General features: G+C 43.2%; 1 protein-coding gene across 3 annotated transcripts in view; it reads right to left on the reverse strand.

The window, feature by feature from the left end:
* Positions 1–10574: 10574 nt before the first annotated feature.
* The window catches only part of SFSWAP (splicing factor SWAP), a 292952-nt gene continuing 277039 nt past the window's right edge, over positions 10575–26487 (reverse strand). For all 3 annotated transcript variants that reach the window (XM_033954220.1, XM_033954221.1, XM_033954222.1), the window contains one exon: positions 10575–10670. In XM_033954220.1, coding sequence (XP_033810111.1) covers positions 10605–10670 — 66 coding nt within the window. In that variant the 3' untranslated portion in view covers positions 10575–10604. The remainder of the gene's footprint in view (positions 10671–26487) is intronic.

Below are 26487 nucleotides of genomic sequence, written 5' to 3' on the forward strand. Positions count from 1 at the left end.
TTTAGTTCTTTCCTAAAGATACTATATGATTCTCTGGCGGCATCAGTGAAGTAGCCTGTCCAAGTTTGCAGTCTACCTGCTTGGAATTTGAATGTTCTATCAAAGAAGGTACGATATCTACAGCCTATGATATTTGGGTATGCAAATCACATTACTTCATATAATGTGAACAAACATTACATTAGTGATTTCTAAGCCACCATTACCTTGCGGTTCAAGGCGGATTACATATGAATTTGTCAGGACATTTAGAGTTACATTTAGAAGTATATAAGTAGTTCAAGGTGGATTACATATGAGTTTGTCTGGACATTTAGAAGTACATTTAGAATTAAATAAGTAGTAGTCTGGACATTTTCTGGGTTGCTAAGGGGATTCTTGCAGGTGATGCTTGAGGTAGATCTAGCTGTGTTAGTTTGGTTTTATGTATTTTTTTGAATAGTAGGGATTTTGTTTCTTTTTTGAAGATTTTGTAGTCTATGGTCGAGATCAGTTGGTGGTCTATTTTTGTTGCTCAAGTGGCTAGGAGGTTGTCGTACAATTTTTTGTTTGTTTGCCGTTTTTGGTTGGAGGGTGTGTGAATGGTGTGTGGGTTCCCCTGTGTCTGGTTGAGGTGGATTGTATTAGTTGGTTATTCCAATAGGTTGGGCTGTCTCCGTTTATGGCTTTAAATAGTAGGCAGTAGAATTTGAAGAGTACTCTCGCTTGTATTGGGAGCCAATGTGAGTTGTGGTATGCCTCTGTGATGTGGTTGTATTTCTTCAGTGAGTAGATAAGTCTTAGGGCTGTGTTTTGTACTATTTGTAGTTGTTTTATCATAGTTGCTGGGCAAGGGAGATATAGTATGTTGCAGTAGTCTATTAGACCTAGGACTAGGGATTGTACCACGAGTTGGAACTGTTTTTTGTCAAATAATTTTCAAACTTGCCTTAGATTTCTCATGACAGCAAATGATTTTTTTTAAAAATTGTTTTGTTGATTTGTGGCTGCATGGTACATCCTCTGTCTATCAGCACTCCCAGGAGTTTTAAAGTGGGTTGAATGGGGTAGGAGATTGAATTTATTACTAAGTTTGTTATGGATGGGGTTTTGCTATTTTCAAGGAGGATGAAGTTTGTTTTGTCAGGATTAGTTTTAGTTTGTGTTCTTTAATCCATGTTGCTACTGTTTCACATGTTTTGTGTATTGTGTCTGTCATGGAGGGCACTGGTTGGTCAAAAGGAAGGAGAATGGTGATGTCATCTGCATAGCTGTATGAGGTTCAGCCTAGTTTATCTAGACAGGAGCTGAGGGAAGCAATGTATAGGTTGAAGAGTGTGGGAGATAATGGTGATCCTTGGGGTACAACGCAGGGATTGGACTATGGTTCTGATTTTAACTCTGTATGTTCCGGATTGTAGGAATCCTTTAAACCAGTGGTCTCAAACTCAAATCCTTAGTGGGGCCACATTTTGGATTTGTAGGTACTTGGAGGGCCGCAGAAAAAAATAGTTAATGTCTTTTTAAAGAAATGACAACTTTGCATGAGGTAAAACTCTTTATAGTTTATAAATCTTTCCTTTAACAGTTAAAGGAAAGATTTATAAACTATAAAGAGTTTTACCTTATGCAAAATTGTCATTAACTATTTTTTCTGCGGCCCTCCAAGTACCCTATTTTTTCTGCAGCCCTCATATTTAAAGTTTAATATCTTTCCTTTCTCAAAACTGACACATTTCAATCACTATATTGAAAATAAAATCATTTTCCCTACCTTTGTTGTCTGGTGACTTTATTTTTCTGTGCATTTAACTAAGTTTCCAGGGTCTTCTTGTCCTTTGACTGGTTTTCTCTCCGTCTTCACTTTCTGCCTTGCATCCATCTTGGTATTAATATTCAATTTTTCTGCATTCTTTTGAAAAACTACATTCCATGTCTTATCTTCCCTTCTATCTCTCTCTTCTTCTGTCCTTATTTCCATGGTCTGACATCTCTTCTTTCCTTTCTCTCCCTCCTTCCTTCCTTTCCCCTGGTCTGGCATCTGTCTCCTTCTCTCCCCCAACTTTTTATTTCTTTCACTCTGCCCCCTTCTTTCTCTCTCTATCCATGCCCCCATTCTTTCTATATGTCTGTCTTTCTCTCTCTCTCCGTGCCCCCTTTCTTTCTTTTTTTTTCTCCATGCCCTTTCTTTCTTTCTCTCTCCATGCCCCTTTCTGTCTGTGTCCCGTTTCCCTTCTTTCTTTCTATCTCCCTGTCCCCCCTTTCTTTCTTTACTTCTCCCTGCCCTCCCCCAAGCCACCACCATTCGGGAACAAGCCACCACCGCCGCAATCAGGGAACAGGCTGCCGCCGCCACAATCGGGGAACAGGCCAGCGCCGAGGTCTTAACTCTCCCTGCTTATCTTCCCCAGCACGGGGCCGACCAATTCACGCCAGCCGATGTCAATTCTAACGTCAGGGAGGAACTTCCGGGCCAGCCACGCAGCGATTGGCTGGCCCGGAACTTCCTCCCCGACGTTAGAATTGACGTCGGGTGGCGAGAATTGGTCGGCTCCGAGCTGGAGAAGATAAGCAGGGAGAGTTAAGACCTTGGTGCTGGCCTGTTCCTCGATTGTTGCGGTGGCGGCCTGTTCCCCGATTGCGGCGGCTTGGGGGAGAGCAGTGGGAAGAGAAGCAGATTGGGGACCCATGCTTTAGGCAAGGACAGATCACGGGCTGCAAAATAGTCCCTGGGGGCCGCATGCGGCCCACGGGCTGCATGTTTGAGACCGCTGCTTTAAACCATGATAGTACCTTGCCAGTGATTCCTATTGAGTCTACTATTTGTAGAAGGATGTCATGGTCTACCAGGTCAAAAGCTGCGGAGAGATCTAGTTGAATAATCAGTATTTTTTTTTCCTGTGCTGAGGTGTTGTCTAGCAGTGTCCATGAGTGATCCTAGTAGGGTCTCAGTGCTGTAGTTGGTTCTGAAACCAGATTGTGTGGGGTGAAGTAAGTTGTGGTTTTCTAGGTATAAGGTTAGGACTTTAGGTACGCGGCCTTCCCTTAGCTTGACATAAAGTGGTATTGAGGCTATGGGTCTGTAGTTGGAGGGTTGATCTGTTGGTCTTTGGGGTCTTTTAGGATTGGAGTGATGATGATTTTGATGAGGTCTTGTGGGAAAAGGCCTTCTGTGAGTAGAGTTTGTATCCATTGCAGAAGGAGGGTGCGAAATAGTGTACTGGAGGTTTTCAATAGGTATGGGGGGCAGTGGTTGAGGTCACAGGCTGCGTGGCTGTATTTATTATAGAGTTTTTTAGGTCTGACCATATAGGTGAGAAGCGGGACCAGGTTCTGTCTGTTGCAACAGATTCTTTGTGTGTGTGTGTGTGTGTGTGGGGGGGGGGGGGGTTGTGATCTCTTCCAGATGTGTAGGTGTTCCATTGAAGGTGGACCTGATAGTTGAGATTATTTTTGAAGAAGGTGGTTGAGGGCGGGGGGAGTCATTATTGGTCAGGTATGGTTTGGTGTCTGAGTTATTTTAGTAGTTGGAATAGCTTTTTTGTCTTGGGATTCTTCTCCTATTTGCTTTGTATAGTATGTCTTTCTTTTTTTCTTTGTATTTTTGGTTCAGTTTTTCTCCATGTTGTCTTTGTGGAATCTTGACTGCTTTTTCTCCATTTGCAAACCTAACCATCAATCATGAATATGCATTTCCAACACCACAAACATCACTAGTACACATGGATCTCTTCCAATGGCATGTTATCAAAATCAAATTGACTACATCTCCATAGGACAGAGATGGACTGCAAGGGCTAAACCAGGAACTGATTGTGGAAGCTATCATGAGCTTTTGACATGCAAGATCAAAGTAAAACTTTGCAAGAAGAGACCTCCCAAAATATGACAGTGCAAATATTCCAACAGACTATTGGATAAAACTAGAAAACAGGTTTGTCTTTCTTGATTAATGACATAAAAACCGTAGTGATGAAGGTAACACCCCCCCCCCCAAACACTCCAGAAGAGAAAGAAAGCCAAGAAATTGCCTTGGATCTCAGAAGAAACCAGAAAAGTAGCAGAAAAAAGGAAGACAAGCAAAATTATTCGCAGATAGAGAAAAAGTATCACAAATGAACCAAGTGTTTCAACGTCAAGTTTGGCAAGACAAAGAACGATATCTCAAGGATATTTGTCAGAAAACATGTAAACGGAAAACCAGATTAGAGTATCACGATATTAAGAGATTGTGTCAGAAATTTCAACCTTGACTGGGGATGCTTAAAGATGCCAATGGAATGATACTGAATAATCCAGAAAGCATTAAAAAGAGATGGAAAGAATATATGGAAAATTTATACAAAAAGGTAATGAGGATAACATTGGGGATACTGAACTGATACCAAAGAAGAATCAGATAGTTTAAAATAGGGGTAGGGAACTCCGGTCCTTGAGAGCCGTATTCCATAGTAACTTAGTAGATGACGGCAGATAAAGATCCGAATGGTCCATCCAGTCTGCCCAACCTGATTCAATTAAAATTATTATTTTTTTAAAAAAAATTTTTTTTTTCCTTAGCTATTTCTGGGCAAGAATCCAAAGCTTTACCCGGTACTGCGCTTGGGTTCCAACTGCCGAAATCTCTATTAAGACTTACTCCAGCCCATCTACACCCTCCCAGCCATTGAAGCCCTCCCCAGCCCATCCTCCACCAAATGGCCATACACAGACACAGACCGTGCAAGTCTGCCCAGTACTGGCCTAGTTCAATATTTAATATTATTTTCTGATTCTAAATCTTCTGTGTTCATCCCACGCTTCTTTGAACTCAGTCACAGTTTTACTCTCCACCACCTCTCTTGGGAGCGCATTTCAGGGATCCACTACCCTCTCCGTAAAGTAGAATTTCCTAACATTGCCCCTGAATCTACCACCCCTCAAATTATGTCCTCTGGTTTTACCATTTTCCTTTCTCTGGAAAAGATTTTGTTCTATGTTCATACCCTTCAAGTATTTGAACGTCTAAATCATATCTCCCCTGTCTCTCCTTTCCTCTAGGGTATACATATTCAGGGCTTCCAATCTCTCCTCATACGTCTTCTGGCGCAAGCCTCCTATCATTTTCGTCGCTCTCCTCTGGACCGCCTCAAGTCTTCTTACGTCTTTCGCCAGATACGGTCTCCAAAACTGAACACAATACTCCAAGTGGGGCCTTACCAATGACCTGTACAGGGGCATCAACACCTTCTTCCTTCTACTGACTATGCCTCTCTTTATACAGCCCAGCATCCTTCTGGCAGCAGCCACTGCCTTGTCACACTGTTTTCTCGCCTTTAGATCTTCAGACACTATAACCCCAAGGTCCATCTCCCCGTCCGTGCATATCAGCTTCTCTCCTCCCAGCATATAAGGTTCCTTCCTATTATTAATCCCCAAATGCATTACTCTGCATTTCTTTGCATTGAATTTTAGTTGCCAGGCATTAGACCATTCCTCTAACTTTTGCAGATCCTTTTTCATATTTTCCACTCCCTCTTTGGTGTCTACTCCGTTACAAATCTTGGTATCATCTGTAAAAAGGCACACTTTTCCTTCTAACCCTTCAGTAATGTCACTCACAAACATATTGAACAGGATTGGCCCCAGCACCGAACCCTGAGGGACTCCACTAGTCACCTTTCCTTCCTTCGAGCGACTTCCATTAACCATCACTCTCTGGCGTCTGTCCGACAGCCAGTTTCTGACCCAGTTCACCACTTTGGGTCCTAACTTCAGCCCTTCAAGTTTGTTCAACAGCCTCCTATGAGGAACTGTATCAAAGGCTTTGCTGAAATCCAAGTAAATTACATCTAGCATATGTCCTCAATCCAGCTCTCTGGTCACCCAATCAAAAAATTCAATCAGGTTCATTTGGCACGATTTACCTTTTGTAAAGCCATGTTGCCTCGGATCCTGTAACCCATTAGATTCAAGGAAGTACAATATCCTTTCTTTCAGCAACACTTCCATTATTTTTCCAACACTGAAGTGAGGCTCACCGGCCTGTAGTTTCCTGCTTCATCCCTGTGACAACTTTTATGAATAGGGACCACATTCGCTCTCCTCCAATCCAGTCAGGTTTTCCGGATTTCCCCAATGAATATGCATTGAAAGCAGTGCATGCAAATAGATCTCATGCATATTCATTGGGGAAATCCTGAAAACCCAACTGGAATATGGCTCTCGAGGACCAGAGTTTCCTACCCCACCGGAACGTGCAGCCCGGATGGGGATTACTGCGTCACATTCTTGCCCGAAATGCAATCAGGCTCACGCATCTTTGAGTCACATGTTTTGGGCCTGCCCCGCAATCCAACAGTTTTGGAGACATCTTGGCCTATATACCACATCGCTTTGGGGAAGGTGATGGCTTCCGCAACTGAGGGTGTTATTTGGATTTTATAATATAGCCTCGCCCAAACCCAGGGGAATGTCAGCATTTATCTCCAGAGCCCTTTTGATGGGAAAAAAAGCCATCCTCACCAACTGGCTCTCCCGTGATCCCCCGTCATAAGCACAATGGAGATCCCTAATGATAGTGCACGCAACACTGGAGAGACGCATGGTGGGAGACTTGACTCTTGGCCCGGGTCGCAAATTTTGTCATGTGTGGGAGCACTTCTGGCAGGACCTCACACTGCGTGCTCGCAGTAGACTTTTGAATCTTTAAGATTTTATTCCCACTCTCAGCTGTTGGACTGGCCACGGATTCTTGGGGAGGGGAGGGGGGGATGGGAGGGGAACTGATTATATTGTTGAAAATGTTATTTCCTGAATGATACTACTGTTTGTATTTGCTTCTTACTGCTGGAATAATAAAAATCATTTCAACATAAAAGAAGAAGTCATAGCAGCAATTAAAGCTTTATCAAAAACAAGTTACCTGTTATCAACGGTATTCCAATTGAATTAATCAGAGGGGCTCAGAAGGTACTATCATGGCCCTCACTCAACTGTGTTAACAGATTTGGAAGAAAGGTGACGTTAAGGACTGTAACAACTGCAGAATTGCATTATTTCCACATGTCAGCAAAATATTGCTGAAAATAATACAATGAAGGCTACAATCATACATTGAGCAAGAATTATCCAAAGTTCAGGCCCGTTTCAGAAAAGGCTGGGGAACAAGATACATTATTGCCAATGTTAGATGGATATTGGAGAAGAGCAAAGAATACCAAAAGCCCCTATACTTTTGCTTCATCAATGATAGCAAAGCTTTTAACTGTGTGGACTTATTGCAGTGTTTGCACTTGCAGGCCTGAAATGACCCAGGGCCTGTAGGTCTAAGCACAACATTGTATAATTTCATGACTTTTCTCTGTTGACTATTGTTTTCACTTGCAATCCTAGCAGGGCGCTTATCAGAAGAGCCTGGTGAGACTTGGTAGTGCTTTTTGAGAACTGCATTCTTGAGGGTTGTTAGCTGGGAACTGAACCCTTATCAGTGATTAATGCATTTGTAGTTCAGAAAGAACATCTGATTGTATTGCCCAGCATTTGAACTTTCACATACTATGACTTGTTTTTCTCTGGTGTTTATTCATTCTGTTTAACCTAGATGTAACTTCAAATTTTGAAGTCATATATCATTTACATATTCTGGGAATATGTAACATTATGTACAATCCTGAGTGTGTTTGGGAAGGTGAACATGGCTTGCAAATGTTGTTATAAAGGAATCCTCTCAACATGGCTATCTTTGAAGTTCAGCTGTGGGCTGAAGGGTCACTCAGCTTTTCCCATGGCATGCTCCTTTGCAGGCTGTTGAAAGGGTTTACCGGTTCTGAAAGGCAGGATGCTGTTTACTCCCATAGTGAAGTATCTTTTCTTTTTCTTGTAAATAAATGCTCTACTTATTCCTAGAAGAAGCTTGTGTGTAATACTGTTTTGTAATAGAAATTAGTGGATCAGACTGTTCTTGTACTAACAGTAGGTAAAGAAGGTTTGAGCAGACTTGTTGTAATAGGGTAGTCAGGCAAAACAGTGGATAAACGATAAACTGTGGAAACTCTAGTGCAAATGGGAATATCCAAACACATAATTCAACTGATTTAAGAGCCTCTATGAAAATCCAGAAGCTACAGTGAGAATTGAATATGGCTACAGTGAGAATTGACTCTGGCTACACTGACTGGTTTACAATAAAACGTGGTGTCAGGCAAGGATGCATCTTGTCACCTTACCTGTTCAATCTTTACGGCGACGCCATCTTCAGAAAAGTAAATTGGAAGAAGAGAATGTTAGTTTCAAAGTTGGTGGCTGAAATATAAACAATCTGCGCTATGCAGATCATACAACACTCATCACTAGCAGCAAAGAAGACATGCCATATCTGAGAAAAGTCAAAGCTGAAAGCCATAACATAGAATCAGAACTAGAATATAAACAAGACGAAGATCATGAACACAGAAAATGATGAAGATTATGAGTTTGAAGGTGATAGAAGTTGTAAAGGATTTCAATCTCCTGGGCTCTTTTGTAAACAAAGGAGCAACTAGCAAGGAAGAAATACTCTGCAGAATAGCACTTGCTCAATCTTCAAAGGAAACGAATTAACACTCCAAATGGAGATCAGACTTGTTCACGCACTAATTTTCTCAGTAGTCAATTACAGATGTGAAAGTTGGACACTACGGAAACAAGACAGAAAGATTGACTTATTTGAGCTTTGGTGCTGGAGAAGAATTTTATGCATGGCATGGACCGCCAGAACTATCAAATTGATTCTGGAAGAGATCAAAATATGTCCTAAAAGCCCAAATAATGAAGCTACAACTGCCTTATTTTGGTCACATTGACAGGAGAGAGAGATTACTGGATAAGGACCTTATTTTTGGGAAGATAGAAGGAACCAGGTGAAGAAGGTGACCTATAATCAGATGGCCAGACACGTCAAAAACAACCATGGGGAGGACTCTACCAGACTAGCACAAAACCCATTTCTTTTTAGATCTGTAATTCATGAAGTCACTGGGACTCAAACACGAGTTGATGGAACCTAACACAAGGCAGGTGTTCTGAAAAGACATAAGTCCTGAATGCACCAGTGCATGTACTGCACCATTTTTAATTGATAAGACAGCTAATCTTGAGTTAAACATAGCTCCCTGGAAAATCTTTCTATTTAATCCAGTTTCGGACAGTCTTTTCCTAATTGGATGAATGAATTAATTTTTGACTGTTTTGCTTTTTAAGGGCTAACTACCACTCTAGACTAGTATTGTAACAGTACTGCATTAACATAGGTGATGCTTGAATTTTAAACGCTTGATATGTAGTTTTCTTGCTACTGACAAAGAAGATATTAGATATTTTCTCATTTGTAGTTGCTCTGCAGCAGCTATTGTCTTTTTCAGTAGATCAGTAAAGTGGAGGTCAAACACACCTGATCTGGGCTCCTCATCTTGTATCACAAAAGCATTTCTTTAGCCAGCTTTCTAACAAAGGTTGAATAAAACATCAGAAGTAGATGACAGACCCACTGTGGGAGCAAACATGACAAAGGTGGTAAAGAATCTCCTGAGATTGAGATGTGGGTGGCTTATTTTCTTTTGAGTCAATTTTCTCTGGCATGGTAGTAAATGACTGATCTGTCACTATCCTGTAAAAGGTGAAAACAAAGGTTTTTGAAAATCTCTGAAATTGGAGTAGCTCTTCTGAAGAAAGTTTGTTATTTCTGTATAGTATGTGTAGATTTTAATAAATTCTTCCTAATATAATGTTCTTTCTTGCTGTAGCTGACAGCTCTTTATGTCAAGTGTGGCACTCTTCATGTCTGAAGCATGTTTTGACCATAGTTGCACTTTTTAACCTAGTTTGGGAAAGGTCTATTTGAAAACCCCCCAAGTAGAATGAAAAAAAAGCCAAAAGTGCATCCAAGCATCAGCATAAAGACTGAGGTACCAGGTAAAGCAGTAGCATGGAGAGGTACACAGATGTTCAATGGAATCTTCTAGGTTTCACTGAGCTTAGAGAGCCCGTGTTAGTACCACCAGATGACATCGCTCATTTGTGGGGAAAATCCATCCTGCTTCTTAAAGAACTGTCAACTCAATGTGTGCAGGATCTATTCCCAGAGGAAGTATGCGAGTGCCAGATCTTATCTTTATTATGTTTATTATTTAGACATTGCTTTAGATGATCACACTGTTTGTACAAAATCAAAGCCACACATATGGCAGCTTTTGGAAACTTCAGATGGCTGTCTACTTTTCAAAAAAAGATCATTTTGAACACATGGCAAAATAAAAGAGTTAAAAATAAAAAAGGCCATAAACATTACTAGCTAGTGCAAAGTTTCTTTTTCTGTCACTTTATTTTGTGGTATTGCTAAGCAGAAACATAATATTTACAAATATACAGAGAAACATTGCAAAATATGAGAAATTAATTTACAAAGACTGAACATGCTCCAGAGAAATCCAGGCCTGAAAAGTGTTATTTGTTCCAAAATGCTGGGTGTATGGGAGGAGGGGGAAGGTAGGTACTATCTTTTTTATCTCTGATAAAGGTACATGTTCCAAGTGAGCCATGCTCTGGAGTTTACAGCCATGAAGAAGTGACTTCTTTTCATGCAAGTCCTTCAGTGCTTAGTGCTGAACTCATGAGGCACTGGTCTGCATATTTTTGGAAGCTGCAAGCATGGCTCGGACTTTGGCCATGAGATCCTAAAAGAAAGGTAAAAAAAACATTAGATATGTTATCTGGTTTTGCAGCAGAGAAATCTTCTGAAGGGACTTGAGCAATGCATCAGTTCTCTGGACTATCGCCAGTGGTAATCAGGACTCAAATTGGCTCATAGGCATACATAAATACCAGTGTATTTCCTTTGACTACAAACTGAGTATTAAAAAAAAAATTCAATTTCAGTCTCTGTATGTACCAAAAAAATGCTACACAATCTGGGCTACTCATAGAACAAATTGAAGTATAATACCAGAGCAAAGTAATTATGAAACAGAGCTCAGAACTATTTATGTATCTGAAGAGAGAATAAAGGGGCAACAGAGAAATGTGAACCTTTACAAACTGAATACTGAAGAGCAGATTTTCAGCACTAGTTATTTGAAAGCTTGTGCTCACCCCTCAAAAATAAGCCCAAGAAAATAATTGACTTTCTGTGCAACACAAATTAGTAAGACCATTTGACCCAGATTTTGTAGACAAAGCTTGGAAGATGTTATTAGTAGTATTATTCTGCAAGCCAGACTGATTGAAATGCAACACAGTTCCAACACAGTGTCATAAAGCTTTTCTCACTTTGGTTCCAACATTACCAGGCAAATAGCTTTCAGAAGCCAAAACTGACCATTTCTTCTGCATCCTGTTGCTTATAACACATAAAAAATAATATTCTGAATGCTAACTGAAAATTAAATTGCTAACAACTGTGTGTCTAGTTCTCTCTCACATAAGCTATTGCCATCCTGACAAAGACTGTATTAGATGACCCCCCCCTAAGTATGCAAGCCAGAAAATACTGCATTTGATCTGGTCTTTGGAAGGTTCTATAAAACAGGTGTGATAATTGGAATGACATGAGAATGTGGAGAAGTGTATCTCTCTTTTATATAATCATGGAAAATGTAAATATACTGGTTTACTCAGAAGCTAAAATCAACCTCCTGCAGAGGAGCTTTAAAGCTGAACATTAACCTACAATAGATTTTTTGCTTCTGAATTGAAATAGCCTCTAAAATAGAAGGCTTGCTTGTAGTATTCTGTTTTCATTTACAATTTATGCTCAATAAAGAACTGAGGATTTCTGATTGACATCAGACATCTAGAAAGGAACCTCAAAGGATGAGCAACTCAGGTTCAGAAAGCAAAGTTGCTTACCTGTAATGGGGGCTCTCCACAGACAGCAGGGGAATACAGCCACACTTCTTGGTGAAGTCCTAGACTGATCCTGTGTGTCAGTGCTCTCCCCCAGCTACAGTAAGCTTTTGGATCTAGCTGATGCCTCTTTCTATACAGCCCGGCATCCTTCTGGCTACAGCCACTGCTTTGTTGCACTGTTTCATTGCCTTCAGATCCTCAGACACTATCACCCCAAGGTCCCTCTCCCCATTTGTGCATATCAGCCTCTCACCTCTCAGCACATATGGTTTCCTTGGATTTCTACTCCCCAAGTGCATCATTGTGCACTTTTTAGCACTGAATTTTAGTTGCCAAACATTAGACCATTCTTCTAACTTTTGCAGGGTGGATGGAGTACCTGTCACTGGCCAGTGGAGGGAGCCTGAGCTGTCTACTCACCCCGAGTGGATTGTGGTGCTGAAAATAACAGCTTCCAGCACAGAGCTCAGAAGGCAAGAAGCTCCTTTGGGAGCCATGAGACCCTTGAGGGGAGGAATGGTGGCCTCTGGCCTAATCCTTGGTAAACCTGTTAGACCGGCCTGTCCGGTAGACCTTGGGGGTAACCAGGGATGGTACCCCAAGGTTGATGACCGGCAGAGGGCCCAGTGGTGGTGTGAGAGACAGGAGAGTCCTCACAGGGAGCAGAAGAGCTGGAAGGATGCCCTCAGAAAGAACTGCAGGGAGAGACTGGCTGAAAAGGAGTTCTTAGGATGGGCTTCTGGGAGAAGACAACTGAGGGGCTTGGAGTTTCCTCAGTGAGTGCATCCAGAATAAGAAGCCTGAGACTGGAGGCCCGGAAGACCCTGTAGAGTTTGGAGGTTTGATGACCGAAGTTCCAGGGAGTGGAAGACCTAAGAGGCCAGGGAACATAGGGACCAGCGGTAGTACTATAAGAGGCAGCCAGGAGAGTAACGGTCCAAGGCTTAGGGGGGTCTGGTAAGCAACCAGAGGAGAGACTGGTGGCGACTGGCGGAGGGACTGATGATGGCACTGGAAGCTGCCAGAGGAGACCAGAATAAGCAGCCTGACAGACTTGAGAGAATATTGGCCAAAAGATCAGGTGAGCAACCAACGAAGGGACTGACGGAGAGACGATGATGGCACTAATTGAATGGAAGGTTTAGTACACACCCAATTGATGGACTACCTTGATCAGTTCTCGCTATTACATGAAACCCAGTCTGGCTTCAGACCTCTGTTTAGCACAGAGACGGTGATCGCAGCAACCCTAGAATACTCACGCAACTTACTCAGCAAGGGACATAATGCCTTAATCATGCAATTTGACATGAGCTCGGCCTTTGACCTGGTGGATCACAAAAAATTGCTACAATGTCTAGACGCAATTGGCATCGGAGGTGAAGTACTTGACTGGTTCCGAGGATTCCTCACATCCCGCACCTATCAAGTACGCTTCAACTGCAGCCTCTCTAAAACATGGAGAAACCCATCAGGTGTTCCACAGGGGTCCCCTCTATCCCCACTACTCTTCAACGTCTATATATCTTCACTAGGCATGCAGCTGGCCCAACAGGGTATAAAAGTATTCAGCTACGCGGATGACTTCACAATCATTATCCCATTCAATACGTCTCCCTCCGAAATCACCCCCACAGCAACACAAGCACTAAACCTGATGGAACAATGGACCTCAGAATTTAAACTGAAACTCAATTCAGATAAAACTAAATTCTTTATAGCCTCGCCACTCTCAAATATCACGACAAAATCACTACGCATAAACAATCTTAACTACCCCATTCAACCAACAATGAAGGTTCTGGGGGTAATACTAGACCAAGGTCTAACTATGAAAGACCATGTGGACTCCCTAGTCAAAAAAGGGTTCTTCACTCTCTGGAAACTTAGGTCCATAAGAGCATACTTCGACGCTTCAGCATTCAGACTACTGGTACAATCCCTAATATTAAGCCACCTTGATTATTGTAACATCACCCACCTGGCAATTTCCCAGAAGCAAATGCAGAGACTACAACTGATACAAAATGCAGCAGTCAGGCTGATTTTCGGGCTGAAGAAGTCCGATCATATAACCCCTTCCTACCGACTCCTGCACTGGCTACCAATGGAGGCACGTACGAAGTTCAAGCTGGGATGTCTATGCTTCAAAGTACTATCAGGTCTAGCCCCTAAATACATAACAGACCTCTTCTCATACCCAACCAACAGACATGAGAGAAGAATACACCTGAAATTCATCTCCCCACCAGCCAGAGGATGCAAATATAAGAGATACCATCAACAACTTCTATCCTATCAAGCAGCCTTATGGGGCAAAGACTTAGATAAACTAATTACACACACAAACAACTATGGAGAATTCAGGAAACACCTGAAAACATACCTGTTCACAAAATACCTAGGCAACGAACAAGGACAATAACCCCCTTCGTAATCACTCCCCAAATCTGTTCTTGTAAACTGTTAACCCCAATCACTAACTTCCAACCCTGTGCAAACCGCAAGGTACTTCACGACCCTACAGTACATAAACTGTTGTTATTATCATTAATGCTGTTACTATCAGATGTACACTGCAATATTCTGTTAAGTTGCCGTCTGTACAATTTCTCTTTACTGTAAACCGCCTAGAAGTCGCAAGATTGTTGGCGGTATATAAGAATAAAGTTATTATTATTATTATTATTAATTGCTGCTGGAAGACTTGGAGGGCCAATTAAGGTCGGGAGAGGACCAGGAAGATATATGGCGTCCGGTGGGGTTTGGGTAAAGACCTGTTCAAGAGTGAATAAAGAGTTTAGAACTGTTTTAACCCTGTATGTGTTGTGTTTTAGAAAAGGTCAATGGAAGACCAGAGATGCCTTGGGGGTAGATGTGTGATGGGTAATACCGCGCGACCCAGTCACATAATGACAATACTTTTTCACGTTTTCCACTCTGTTACAAATTTTGGTATCATCCACAAAAAAGGCAAACCTTACTTTCTAACCCTTTAGCAACATCACTAACAAATATATTGAACAGAAATGGACCCAACACTGATACTTGCGGCACTCCACTACTTACCTTTTCTTCCTCCAAGCGAATTCCATTAACCACCACCTTCTGGCTTCTGTCAACCAGTTTCTAATCCAGTTTACAACTTTGGTCACCCAGTCAAAGAATTCATTCAGGTTTGTTTGACACAATTTACTTTTAGTAAAGCCATGTTGCCTCAGATCTTGTAACCCATTGGATTCTAGAAAATTCACTAACCTTTCTTTTAGCAACACTTCCATTATTTTTCCAACAACCGAAGTGAGGCTTACTGGCCTGTAGTTTCCCACTTCATCTTTGTGACCACTTTTTGAAGAGGGACCACATATGCTCTTTTCTAATCCTGCAGAACTTTTCCCATATCTAAGGAATTATTAAATCTTTTTGAGGACCTAACAAAACCTCTCTGAGCTCCCTCAATATCCTGGGATGATGCTGTCCGGTCCCATGGCTTTGCCTACCTTCAATTTTTCAAGTTGTTCATAACCACTTTCTGCCGTGAACAGCGCAGTATATATATATTTTATGTATGTTTTGATTGGATATGATGTTTGATTTGTAGACTCCTGATGCAGGCCTTAGGACTGAAATGCATATGTGTTGAGCCTTTCAATTGATGGATTAAAGTATTCAGCACTATTGATATTCCATAAATGTCCATGCATCTAGGGCTGGCCACTGGGTTACATCTCTGTAGTTCAGACAATAACTGGGCAGATGGGTGAAGATGGGTCTTTTATGCCTGCTTCAGCTGTGTCCCTAACAGTTTTACTCAGGTAGTGTTAATTAAAATTAATTGTGAAATACACACAAACACATTTGAGCTAAATACATTATTGTATTTGAGGTAGCTGGTTCACAATGAGAAAAGTGAAATAAAAAATATTTTCTATCATATTACCTTTACTCTGAGGCCATACAACTGTTCTGAATTAAATGCCCCAAGAGATAGTAATGTTTCATAGAAGCAACAACAGAAGCTCCTGTACAAGGCACAATTAGAGCATTTCCTATAATTATACAAGTCTAGTGCAATTATCATTAACAAAAGTAGAGGATTATGCAGATGCCAATTTGACATTAGACCACATAGAAAGCATCACCATATCAGGTATATAAGAAACAAATTACATTACATTACACAAAAGAACAGGCTTGCAGTACTTTACAAATTGATAACAACTCAACATAGAAATTTAATATCAACATTTTCAGAAGGAAAGAAATCCTTTTTTCCTGCTTTATTAAAGGTTAATGGTTATTTAACATTTGCCAGCAAACGACAACTTCATAAAAGAGTAACATTCCTCTTAAACATGCGTATGCCAGCATGACATATATGCAAGTTTATGGCTGGTTTCTCTGCATTACTTAAGTGGAGAGTCTTCTCCACTTACTCCCTTCTCTCTGGTTCCTACTGTTATCATGATTCTTTCAAAAGGATAAATACAAGACATTTATGAAGCAAGATCATGTGTCAAGTTTTCAGGTATTTTTCAGAATAAATGTATTCTGTGCCAGACATATTAGGTTCTCTCTGTACATAAGGAAAATAAGACATGCTAGAGAAATTAGAGACCACATATTTCCCTGGTAATTGTCCCTTACAGTGAATAAGGGACAGGGATTGGGACTTTTATACTGTCTTTCTACAACTACACTCAAAGTGGTTTACACACAGGTACTTCAAGCATTTTCCCTATCTGTTCGGTGGGCTCACAATCTATCTAATGTACCTGGGGCAGTGGAGAATTAAGTGACCTGCCCAGAGTCACAGGGAGTAGTGCAGGGTTTGAACCCACAATCTCAGGGTGTGAAAGCTGTAGCTCAAACGACTATGCCACAATTTTGCTTTCTTTACCTCCCTGCCATCTAAACCTCTCCCTAAGGTTGTGCTGAATATGGGCCGCATTCTGAAAAATGCCTAGCAGTAAACCTCATTCCAAGGTAGATTTCTTTAAATCTGAAATCCAAAACTATTTTAGTTACATGCCTTTGTAAGATCCAAATTCAAAATGAGTTATAATCAGGTGCTCAAGTTATTTCCTTGCCCAAGTGGCCTCATAATCCAAATTGTATTTGAGGCCACTTTTGAAGCACACATCCATCATTTCTATATCAAGGACATAAATTCACAAGTCCTATTTATTAAGCTGTGTTATGACAATTGCACACATTAAAGGGCAATTAATATGTTAAAGCAGCTATATATAAATCAAAATGGGTAACACACCTTGTTTTTCTTTGAAATGTAAGATTTAACACATCGCCTCACGACTGGGCCACCAATATCAAGCCCTATGCTCCTTTCAAGGCCCAACTACTGGGATCTCTTTGATGGGCAAATGGGTGGGAGCAGGAATAACAGGACAGGTGCTCCTGTCCTAGCGGTTCTCTGTGTAAAATGTTAGCCTCAGAGCTCCTAGTGGTAGTCTCTCATTTTTACCTCTAGGAGTCAGAGTACCAAACAAAGAAGTGCCAGCCTGGGCTTTTAGAAGACACAGGGCCAAATTTGGGCCCACTATCTTTGCATTTCTACAAATGGGAAGATGCAGCATTTCTGGTTGCAGCACTGCAAAAATAGCACAGTTACTTACCGTAACAGGTGTTATCCAGGGACAGCAGGCAGATATTCTTGACTGATGGGTGACGGCACCGACGGAGCCCCGGTACGGACACTTTTAGAGTGATTGCACTCTAAGAACTTGGAAAGTTCTAGATGCCGCACCGCGCATGCGCGAGTGCCTTCCCGCCCGACACAGGCGCGCGGTCCCCAGTTATGATAAGCCAGCTAAGAAGCCAACCCGGGGAGGTGGGAGGGATGCAAGAATATCTGCCTGCTGTCCCTGGATAACACCTGTTACGGTAAGTAACTGTGCTTTATCCCAGGACAAGCAGGCAGCATATTCTTGACTGATGGGTGACCTCCAAGCTAACAAAAAGAGGGATGGAGGGAAGGTTGGCCATTAGGAAAACAAATTTTGCAAAACAGATTGGCCGAAGTGTCCATCCCGTCTGGAGAATGCATCCAGACAATAATGAGATGCAAAAGTATGAACTGAGGACCAAGTGGCAGCTTTGCAGATTTCCTCAATAGGAGTGGACCGGAGGAAAGCTACAGATGCTGCCATAGCTCGGACTCTATGGGCCGTGACAGAACCTTCCAGTGTCAGTCCGGTCTGAGCATAACAGAATGAAATGCACGCTGCCAGCCAATTAGACAACGTACGTTTAGAAACAGGACGTCCCAATTTATTCGGATCAAAGGACAAAAAGAGTTGGGGAGATGATCTGTGGGGCTTAGTACGGTCTAAATAGTAAGCCAGAGCCCGTTTACAGTCCAAAGTATGCAGAGCCTGTTCTCCAGAATGCGAGTGAGGTTTCGGAAAGAAGACAGGCAGAACAATGGATTGGTTGAGATGAAATTCAGAGACAACCTTAGGGAGAAACTTTGGATGTGTGCGCAGAACCACCTTGTCATGATGAAAGACAGTAAAAGGTGGATCTGCAACTAGTGCATGTAGCTCACTGACCCTCCTGGCAGAGGTAAGAGCAATAAGGAAAAGTACCTTCCAAGTGAGAAACTTGAAAGAAGCGGTAGCCAAAGGTTCAAATGGAGGCTTCATTAAGGCGGAAAGAACTACATTAAGATCCCAGATAACAGGAGGGGCTTTAAGAGGTGGTTTCACATTAAAAAGACCCCGCATGAACCTGGACACCAAGGGAAGAGCTGAGAGGAGTTTTCCATGGACTGGCTCATGAAACGCCGCAATAGCACTTAAGTGGACTCTGACTGAAGAAGACTTGAGGCCAGAGTCAGACAAAGAAAGGAGATAATCCAACAAGGTCTCCACTGCAAGGGAAGTGGGATCATGATGATGGAGGAGACACCAGGAAGAAAAACGTGTCCACTTCTGATGGTAGCATTGCAGAGTGGTAGGTTTCCTGGAGGCATCCAGAATGGAACGAACAGGCTGAGACAAAAGTGTATCATGAGAAGTCAGCCCGAGAGATACCAAGCTGTCAGGTGCAGAGACTGGAGGTTGGGATGTAGAAGGTTCTCCTGCTGCTGTGTAAGCAGAGAAGGAAACAGTGGAAGAAGAAAAGGTTCCCTGGAACTGAGTTGAAGTAGAAGGGAGAACCAATGTTGCCTGGGCCACCTCGGAGCAATCAGAATCATGGTGGCTCGTTCCCTCTTGAGCTTGAACAAGGTTCTCAACATGAGAGGCAGAGGAGGGAAAGCATACAGAAACAGATTGGACCAGTCGAGGAGAAATGCATCCGCTGCCAGACGGTGAGGAGAGTAGAGTCTGGAGCAGAATAGGGGCAGCTGGTGATTGTGAGGAGCTGTAAAGAGGTCTATCTGAGGAGTGCCCCACTGAGTGAAGATGGACTGCAGAGTGAGAGGATCGAGTGTCCACTCGTGAGGCTGGAGAACTCTGCTGAGCTTGTCCGCCAAGGAATTCTGTGCTCCCTGAATGTAGATAGCTTTCAGGAATAGATGATGATTTATGGCCCAAGTCCAGATCTTCTGGGCTTCCTGGCACAAGAGGCGAGAGCCCGTCCCACCCTGCTTGTTGATGTAGTACATCGCAACTTGATTGTCTGTGCATAGCAGGAGAACTTGAGGAAATAGAAGATGTTGGAAGGCCTTGAGGGCATAAAACATCGCTCTGAGTTCCAGGAAATTGATGTGATGCTTCTTTTCCTGGGCTGTCCAAAGACCTTGAGTTTGGAACTCGTTCAAGTGAGCTCCCCAAGCATAAGGGGAAGCGTCGGTGGTGATGACAAGTTGATGAGGAGGTAGATGGAACAGAAGACCTCTGGAGAGATTTGAGGATATCAACCACCATTGTAGAGACTGACGAAGAGATGATGTCACAGATATGTGACGTGAGCAAGGATCCATCGCTTGGGACCACTGAGTAGCCAGGGTCCATTGAGGAGTGCGCAGATGCAGACGGGCAAGTGGTGTGACATGGACTGTGGAGGCCATGTGACCCAAGAGTATCATCATTTGCTTTGCAGAGATGGAACGTTGTGGAAGCACCTGCTGACATAGAGATTGAAGCGTTTGAAGACGGTTGGATGGCAGAAACGCTCTCATGAGGATTGTGTCTAAGACTGCTCCAATGAATTGAAGTCTCTGCGTGGGGATAAGATGAGACTTGGGTAGATTGATCTCGAATCCCAGCAGACGCAGAAATAAGATGGTCTGGTTGGTGGCCTGAAGAACTGTCTGAGATGAATTTGCCTTTATCAACCAATCGTCCAGGTAAGGAAACACCTGAAGGTGGTGGGAACGTAGAAAAGCCGCTACCACAATTAGACATTTGGTGAACACTCTTGGAGAGGAGGCTAGGCCGAAAGGTAGTACTTTGTACTGGTAATGACAATGATTGATCATGAAACGTAGGTACTGTCTGGAGGCCAGATTGATCGGTATGTGAGTGTATGCTTCTTTGAGATCGAGGGAACATAGCCAGTTGTCTTGATTGAGAAGAGGGTAAAGAGTTGCTAAGGAGAGCATCTTGAACTTCTCTTTGACTAAGCATTTGTTGAGATCGCGAAGATCTAGGATAGGTCTGAGATCTCCTGTTTTTTTGGGAACTAGGAAATAACGGGAGTAGAATCCCTGCCCCTTTTGATCCGGAGGAACTTCCTCTATGGCGTTCAGAAGGAGGAGGGATTGAACCTCCTGAAGGAGGAGGGAAGATTGGGGAGTAGGTGGACTTGTGCCCGGGAGGGTTTGAAAGTTGAGAGAGTAGCCGTGGTGGATGATGTTGAGGACCCATTGGTCCGAAGTGATTACTTTCCACCGGCTGAGGAAAAGAGATAGACGCCCTCCTATAGGTTGAGGCAGGAGATGTGAAGGTTGGATGCTGGCTATGCCCTGGAGAATGAAGTCAAAAGGGCTGAGTCGGTTTTTGTTGTGGAGGCTGCTTGACAGGTTGCTGCTGTTGCTGTCTAGGAGTTTGCCTCTGTTGTTGACGCTGCCTCCTAGGTTGTTGAGGAGCAGACTGTAAGCGACGAGCCACATAACGGCGTTGGTAAGTGGATTGTTGTCTGAAAGGACGTGCTGGCGGAGCCTTCTTCTTGGTTTTAAGAAGGGTATCCCAGCGTGTTTCATGAGCAGAGAGCTTTTGGGTCGTTGAGTCCATGGAATCTCCAAACAGCTCATCCCCTAAGCAAGGTGCATTTGCTAACCGGTCTTGATGGTTAACATCCAGTTCGGACACCCTTAACCAGGCTAAGCGGCGCATGGCCACAGACATGGCCGTTGCTCTAGAGGTAAGTTCAAAGGTGTCATATATAGATCTTACCATAAATTTTCTGAGCTGAAAAAGAGAAGAAGAGCATTGGTGAAAAGCCGACCGTTTCCTCTCAGGAAGGTACTGCTCAAAGGAAGCCATGGTGGTAAGGAGATGCTTTAAATAAAAAGAAAAATGGAAAGCTTAGTTGCCAGATCGATTGGCTAACATCGCATTCTGATAGAGACGCTTACCAAATTTGTCCATGGCTTTGCCTTCTCTACCAGGAGGGACAGAAGCATACACACTAGCCCCTGAGGACTTTTTCAATGTGGATTCCACGAGGAGAGACTCATGAGGAAGCTGGGGTTTATCGAAACCTGGGATGGGGATAACTTTATATAGGGAATCCAATTTACGGGGAGCTCGAGGGACAGTGAGAGGAGTCTCTAAATTTTTGTAAAATGTCTCCCTCAAGATGTCATGAAGAGGGAGTTTCAGAAATTCCTTTGGAGGCTGGTCAAAATCAAGAGCATCTAAAAAGGCCTTAGACTTTTTAGACTCAGCCTCCAAAGGAATAGAGAGAGATTCACACATATCTTTTAAAAATGCTGAAAAAGACGTGGAATCATGTTTGGAGGATGGATCAGGAATATCAGGCTCATCCTCCCCCGAAGAACACTCACCTTCTGAAAGAAAAGGCTCTTCGGAATCACCCCACAGATCAGGGTCTCGAATATGGGAAGTACGATCCCGAGACTCAGGGGTGGATGGTTCCAGGTGTCGGGACTTGCGTACCGACTTACCCGACCTCATCGAAGCGGTACCGGGAGATGTTACCGGTTGCATCGGAGCCGAAGTCTGTACCGACTGGTGTTGAGTTGTCGGCTCCAGTGCAAGAATTGGCATCGACACCGATGAGGTCGAGTGTAACGGTACCGAAAGAGAGGAAGTAGACAGAATAGGTCGTTCCACTCTCGGTACCGACGGCTCAGACGAGACCGGCACCGGAAGGTTCGGTGTCAGGATAGCTGGAAGGAGTTGTTGGAGCTGCTCCTTCAGCTGTAACTGTAAGATGGCCGCAATGCGATCATCAAGGGAGGGCACCGGTACCGCCTTTTTCTTCTGCGGTACCTGCGGTGCCGCTCTACACCCCGGAGATGAGGAGCCCGATGTCGAGGGACTCACCTCTATAGGGGCGGAGCGCTTCCGCTGGCGCCTCACGGTCGGCAGGATTGGGCTCGCTGCACTCGAGACCGGAGGACGCTCCAGCGGGGAAGGCTTCTTAGCCGGCTTACCTGAGTGCTGGGATGCCGATGCGGTGTCACGCGGCGCCGAAGATGAAGGTGCCGATTGAGTAGGTGCCGAGGCCGGTGTCGATGGAACGGGGTCGGACATCTCGGCACCGAACAGTAATCGCTGTTGTATCTGGCGATTTTTTAGAGTTCGTTTTTTTAAGGTGGCACAGCGGGTGCAGGTGGAAGCCTGATGCTCAGGACCCAAACACTGTAGGCACCAGTTGTGTGGGTCCGTGAGAGATATAGGCCGAGCACACCGCTGGCACTTTTTAAACCCTGGCTGAGGGGGCATGAAAGTGAAAACGGCTTCAGCCAAATCGAAGGCCGAGGCCTCGATGGTGGCAGAAGGCCCCGCCGGGGAAAAACCAAAACTGAAGAAAAAAAAGAAAGTTTTTTTTTTTTTTTTTACAAAAATGAACAAAGAAAAAAGGCAAATTAAGCCAAAAAAGTTTACGCGAGCGGGAAGGCAAGTAGAAAAAAATTTCAACAGCCTTTGAAAAACGCGTCTTCTTAGCTCCGCGGAAACTAAGAAACTGGGGACCGCGCGCCTGTGTCGGGCGGGAAGGCACTCGCGCATGCGCGGTGCGGCATCTAGAACTTTCCAAGTTCTTAGAGTGCAATCACTCTAAAAGTGTCCGTACCGGGGCTCCGTCGGTGCCGTCACCCATCAGTCAAGAATATGCTGCCTGCTTGTCCTGGGATAAAAAATTTACTGTAGTGCATTTCCCCATGGTAAAATGACATAATTATAAAGCACTATTTTACTATGGCTTAGTAACAAGTTTCCATGTCCTCTAAGGCAAATTATTTCCTTACTGGGCCACCAAAGACAGAAATTTAGCATCTGTACAGCAAAATCAGGTTTGTGTACAAAGATTCAGGGTAAAGTTTTGCTTCTGGTTCCTGTTTCTTGAGCTAGTATGAGCTGGGGACACTATAAAATATATTACTCTCAAACCTCTCTGTAAGGTGCTGAGAGGAGAGACAGAAATTACAAACTCATCAAGGGAAAGGGAATGGGATTTGATATACTGCATTTCTGTAGTTACAATCAAAGTGGTTTACTGTATATACTTGAATATAAACCTACTCGCGTGAACTTGCGACACTGCAGTGGGAAATCGCAGCAGCCATTTTTGATCACGGCTCTCATGGGGCAGTGCTTAGCAAGATTGTTCCTGCCCTGCTTCACCACCAGAGCTTTAAAAGTAAGGTCTAGAGTAGTGGTTACCAACCCTGTCCTGGAGGACCCCCAGGCCAATCAGGTTTTAAAGATAGCCCTAATGAATATGCATGAGAGAGATCTGCATATAGTGGAGGTGCCAGGCATGCAAATCTGGACGCTAGCCATGTCGTCGTCTAATCCCAGGCCGAACAGCATATTGCTCCTGAAAGGAAGCCTGCTGAAAGTGGCTTTGGATGTGGAATCCCCAGCCCAATGTCTGATCCACAAAATTCTGCATGCAAAGAATAAGTTGAGACATTGCCCACTACCCTCAGCAGATCACACAGAGCATCCACCACACAGTCCACTCCTACCTGCAACAGCTGGGAAGGAGATTCTGAAGGCACTCCTCCCGAGCTACATGATGTAGAATGGCATAAAGAGCCACTAAGTAGGCTGCCACAGCAGCATTCACTGACAGTCAAGGTTTCAAACTACATTACATTACATTAGAGATTTCTATTCCGCTATTACCTTGCGGTTCAAGGCGGATTACAAAAGATATAAAATGGGGGTTACAATGGAAGAACAATTGTCATTTCTAGAGTTGTTAAGAGTAAGTTTTGTAAAGAGTAAGAGTTGTTAAGAGTAAGTGAGGTTAGGACTGTTTCAGGAATTTCTTGAAGAGTATAGTTTTTATTTCTTTTCTGAAAATCTTGTAGTCTGGGGTGGTTAACAGTAGGTTGGAGATTTGGTTATCTAGTTTTGCAGCTCGAGTGGCTAGGAGGCCATCGTATTGTTTTGTCCGTTTTACTTCCTTGATCGGGGGAGGTGTGAATGGGGAGTGCGTTTTTCTATGTCTGGTTGAGGTTGCTTGGATGAGGCGATTGTTTAGGTAGGCTGGGCTGTTTCCGTTTAGGGTTTTGAATATCATGAAGTAGAATTTAAATAGTATTCTTTCTTGGATTGGTAGCCAGTGTGAGTTGATGTAAGCCTCTGTGATATGATCATGTTTCCTCAATGAGTAGATGAGTCTCAGAGCAGTATTTTGGATTGTTTGTAGTTGCTTGGTCATCGTGGCAGGGGAGGTAGAGGATGTTGCAATAGTCTAGCAATCCTAGGATTAGGGATTGCACTATAAACTGGAATTATATTCTTTCAAAGAATTTCCAGACTTGTCTCAGATTTCTCATTATTGCGAAAGATTTCTGTATGGTTTTATTTATTTGCGGTTGCATAGTACAGCATCTGTCTATTGTCATTCCTAGTAGTTTTATGGTGGTTTGGATTGGATAGTTGATTGAGTTAAGTTCTAAATTGGTTATAGTTGGGACTTTGTCATTTTTGAGGAGGATGAATTTAGTTTTATCTGGGTTGAGTTTCAGTTTATGTTCTTTCATCCAGGTCGTAACTATTTTTAGTGTTCGATGTAGTATGTTTGTCATGGTGGTCTCTGGATGATCATATGGTATGAGGATGGTGATATCCGCATAACTATAGGTGGTTATGCCAGGTATGCTCCGAGAGAGGTTGAAGAGAGTAGGGGATAGTGGGGATCCCTGTGGTATGCCGCAAGGGTTTGACCAAGGATCTGATTTTTCTTTGTTTGATTTTACTCTGTAGGTTCTGGATTTTAGGAAGCCTTCAAACCAAGAATATACTTTATCTGCGATACCTAGTGCATCCAAGATTTGAAGAAGGATCAACTTTGAAGTTCTGATCAACTAGGTCAAATGCTGCAGTCAGGTCCAGTTGTATGAGAAGCATTTTTTTTCCTGTGCTAAGATGTTGTCTGGCTGTGTCCATAAGGGAGCCTAGTAATGTCTCTGTACTGAAGTTGGTTCTGAATCCAGATTGCATGGGGTGGAGTAAGTTATGGTCGTCTAGATAGTTTGTGAGGAGTTTGGCTACTAGGCCTTCTGTAATTTTGACATATAGCGGTATTGAGGCAATGGGTCTGAAGTTGGATGGTTGGTCCGTTGGTCCTTTTGGGTCTTTTTGAATTGGGGTAATGATGTTTTCGCTGAGGTCAGTAGGGAAAATGCCATCTGTGAGTATAGTTTGTATCCATTGCAGAAGTAGAGTACGGAATTTTACACTGGAGGTGGTAAGGATATGATGGGCAGTGGTTGAGATCACAGGAAGCGTGGCTGTATTTTTTGTAGAGTTTATTGAGTTCGGACCATTGTATGTTGGGGAATTGAGACCATGTTCTGTCTGCTGCAGCAACATGTCTAGTCTGCAGTCCTGCTAGATCATTGAGCACCATGCCTCCCTTGCTAGAGAGGAACGTGCGCTTGGCTATATGAGCCACCAGAGAGTCCACTTCAGGCATAGCAAACATCTGCTGGAACTCCTGGTCAATTTGAACATGGCCGTAGTCACTTTCAGGGATCCCTCGGTGTTCTCCCAGTGCTCAGAAATAAGGATCTTCCTATGCCACGGGAAGGCAGTAGGCTGAGAGCAGATCCCGCTGAGTAGAGAACATTGGGTAGTAGGCTGAGGAGGATCAATTTTGAGCTCCTTCAGAGACTCAATGAGATACATCACAGCAGTAGACTTAACAACACCACTCAGACCCTGATCCATTGTACCCAGTGTTGCATCGTCTCTGAGTGAAGCTTCACTTTGTAAGAGGCATCCAATTCAAACTCTCCCTTCCTTCTAGAAAAGGAATTAAAGGAGTTAAGATCTTCAGTCAATCTTTGGCTTTTAAACTTTCTCAACTATGGAATGAACTCCCCCTAATTCTGAGGAGCCCCAGTTCTTTCCAATCTTTCCATAAATTTCTAAAACTTTTCTATTTGCCAAACATTTTGAAAACTAATTTCTTTTAAAACCTTTGGTTTTACTTTCTTTAGTTTTTATTTAATTGTTGTAAACTGAGTCGAGC

This window comes from Geotrypetes seraphini, chromosome 8, assembly GCF_902459505.1.
Source record: "Geotrypetes seraphini chromosome 8, aGeoSer1.1, whole genome shotgun sequence".
In the NCBI taxonomy this organism is placed as follows: Eukaryota; Metazoa; Chordata; class Amphibia; order Gymnophiona; family Dermophiidae; genus Geotrypetes; species Geotrypetes seraphini.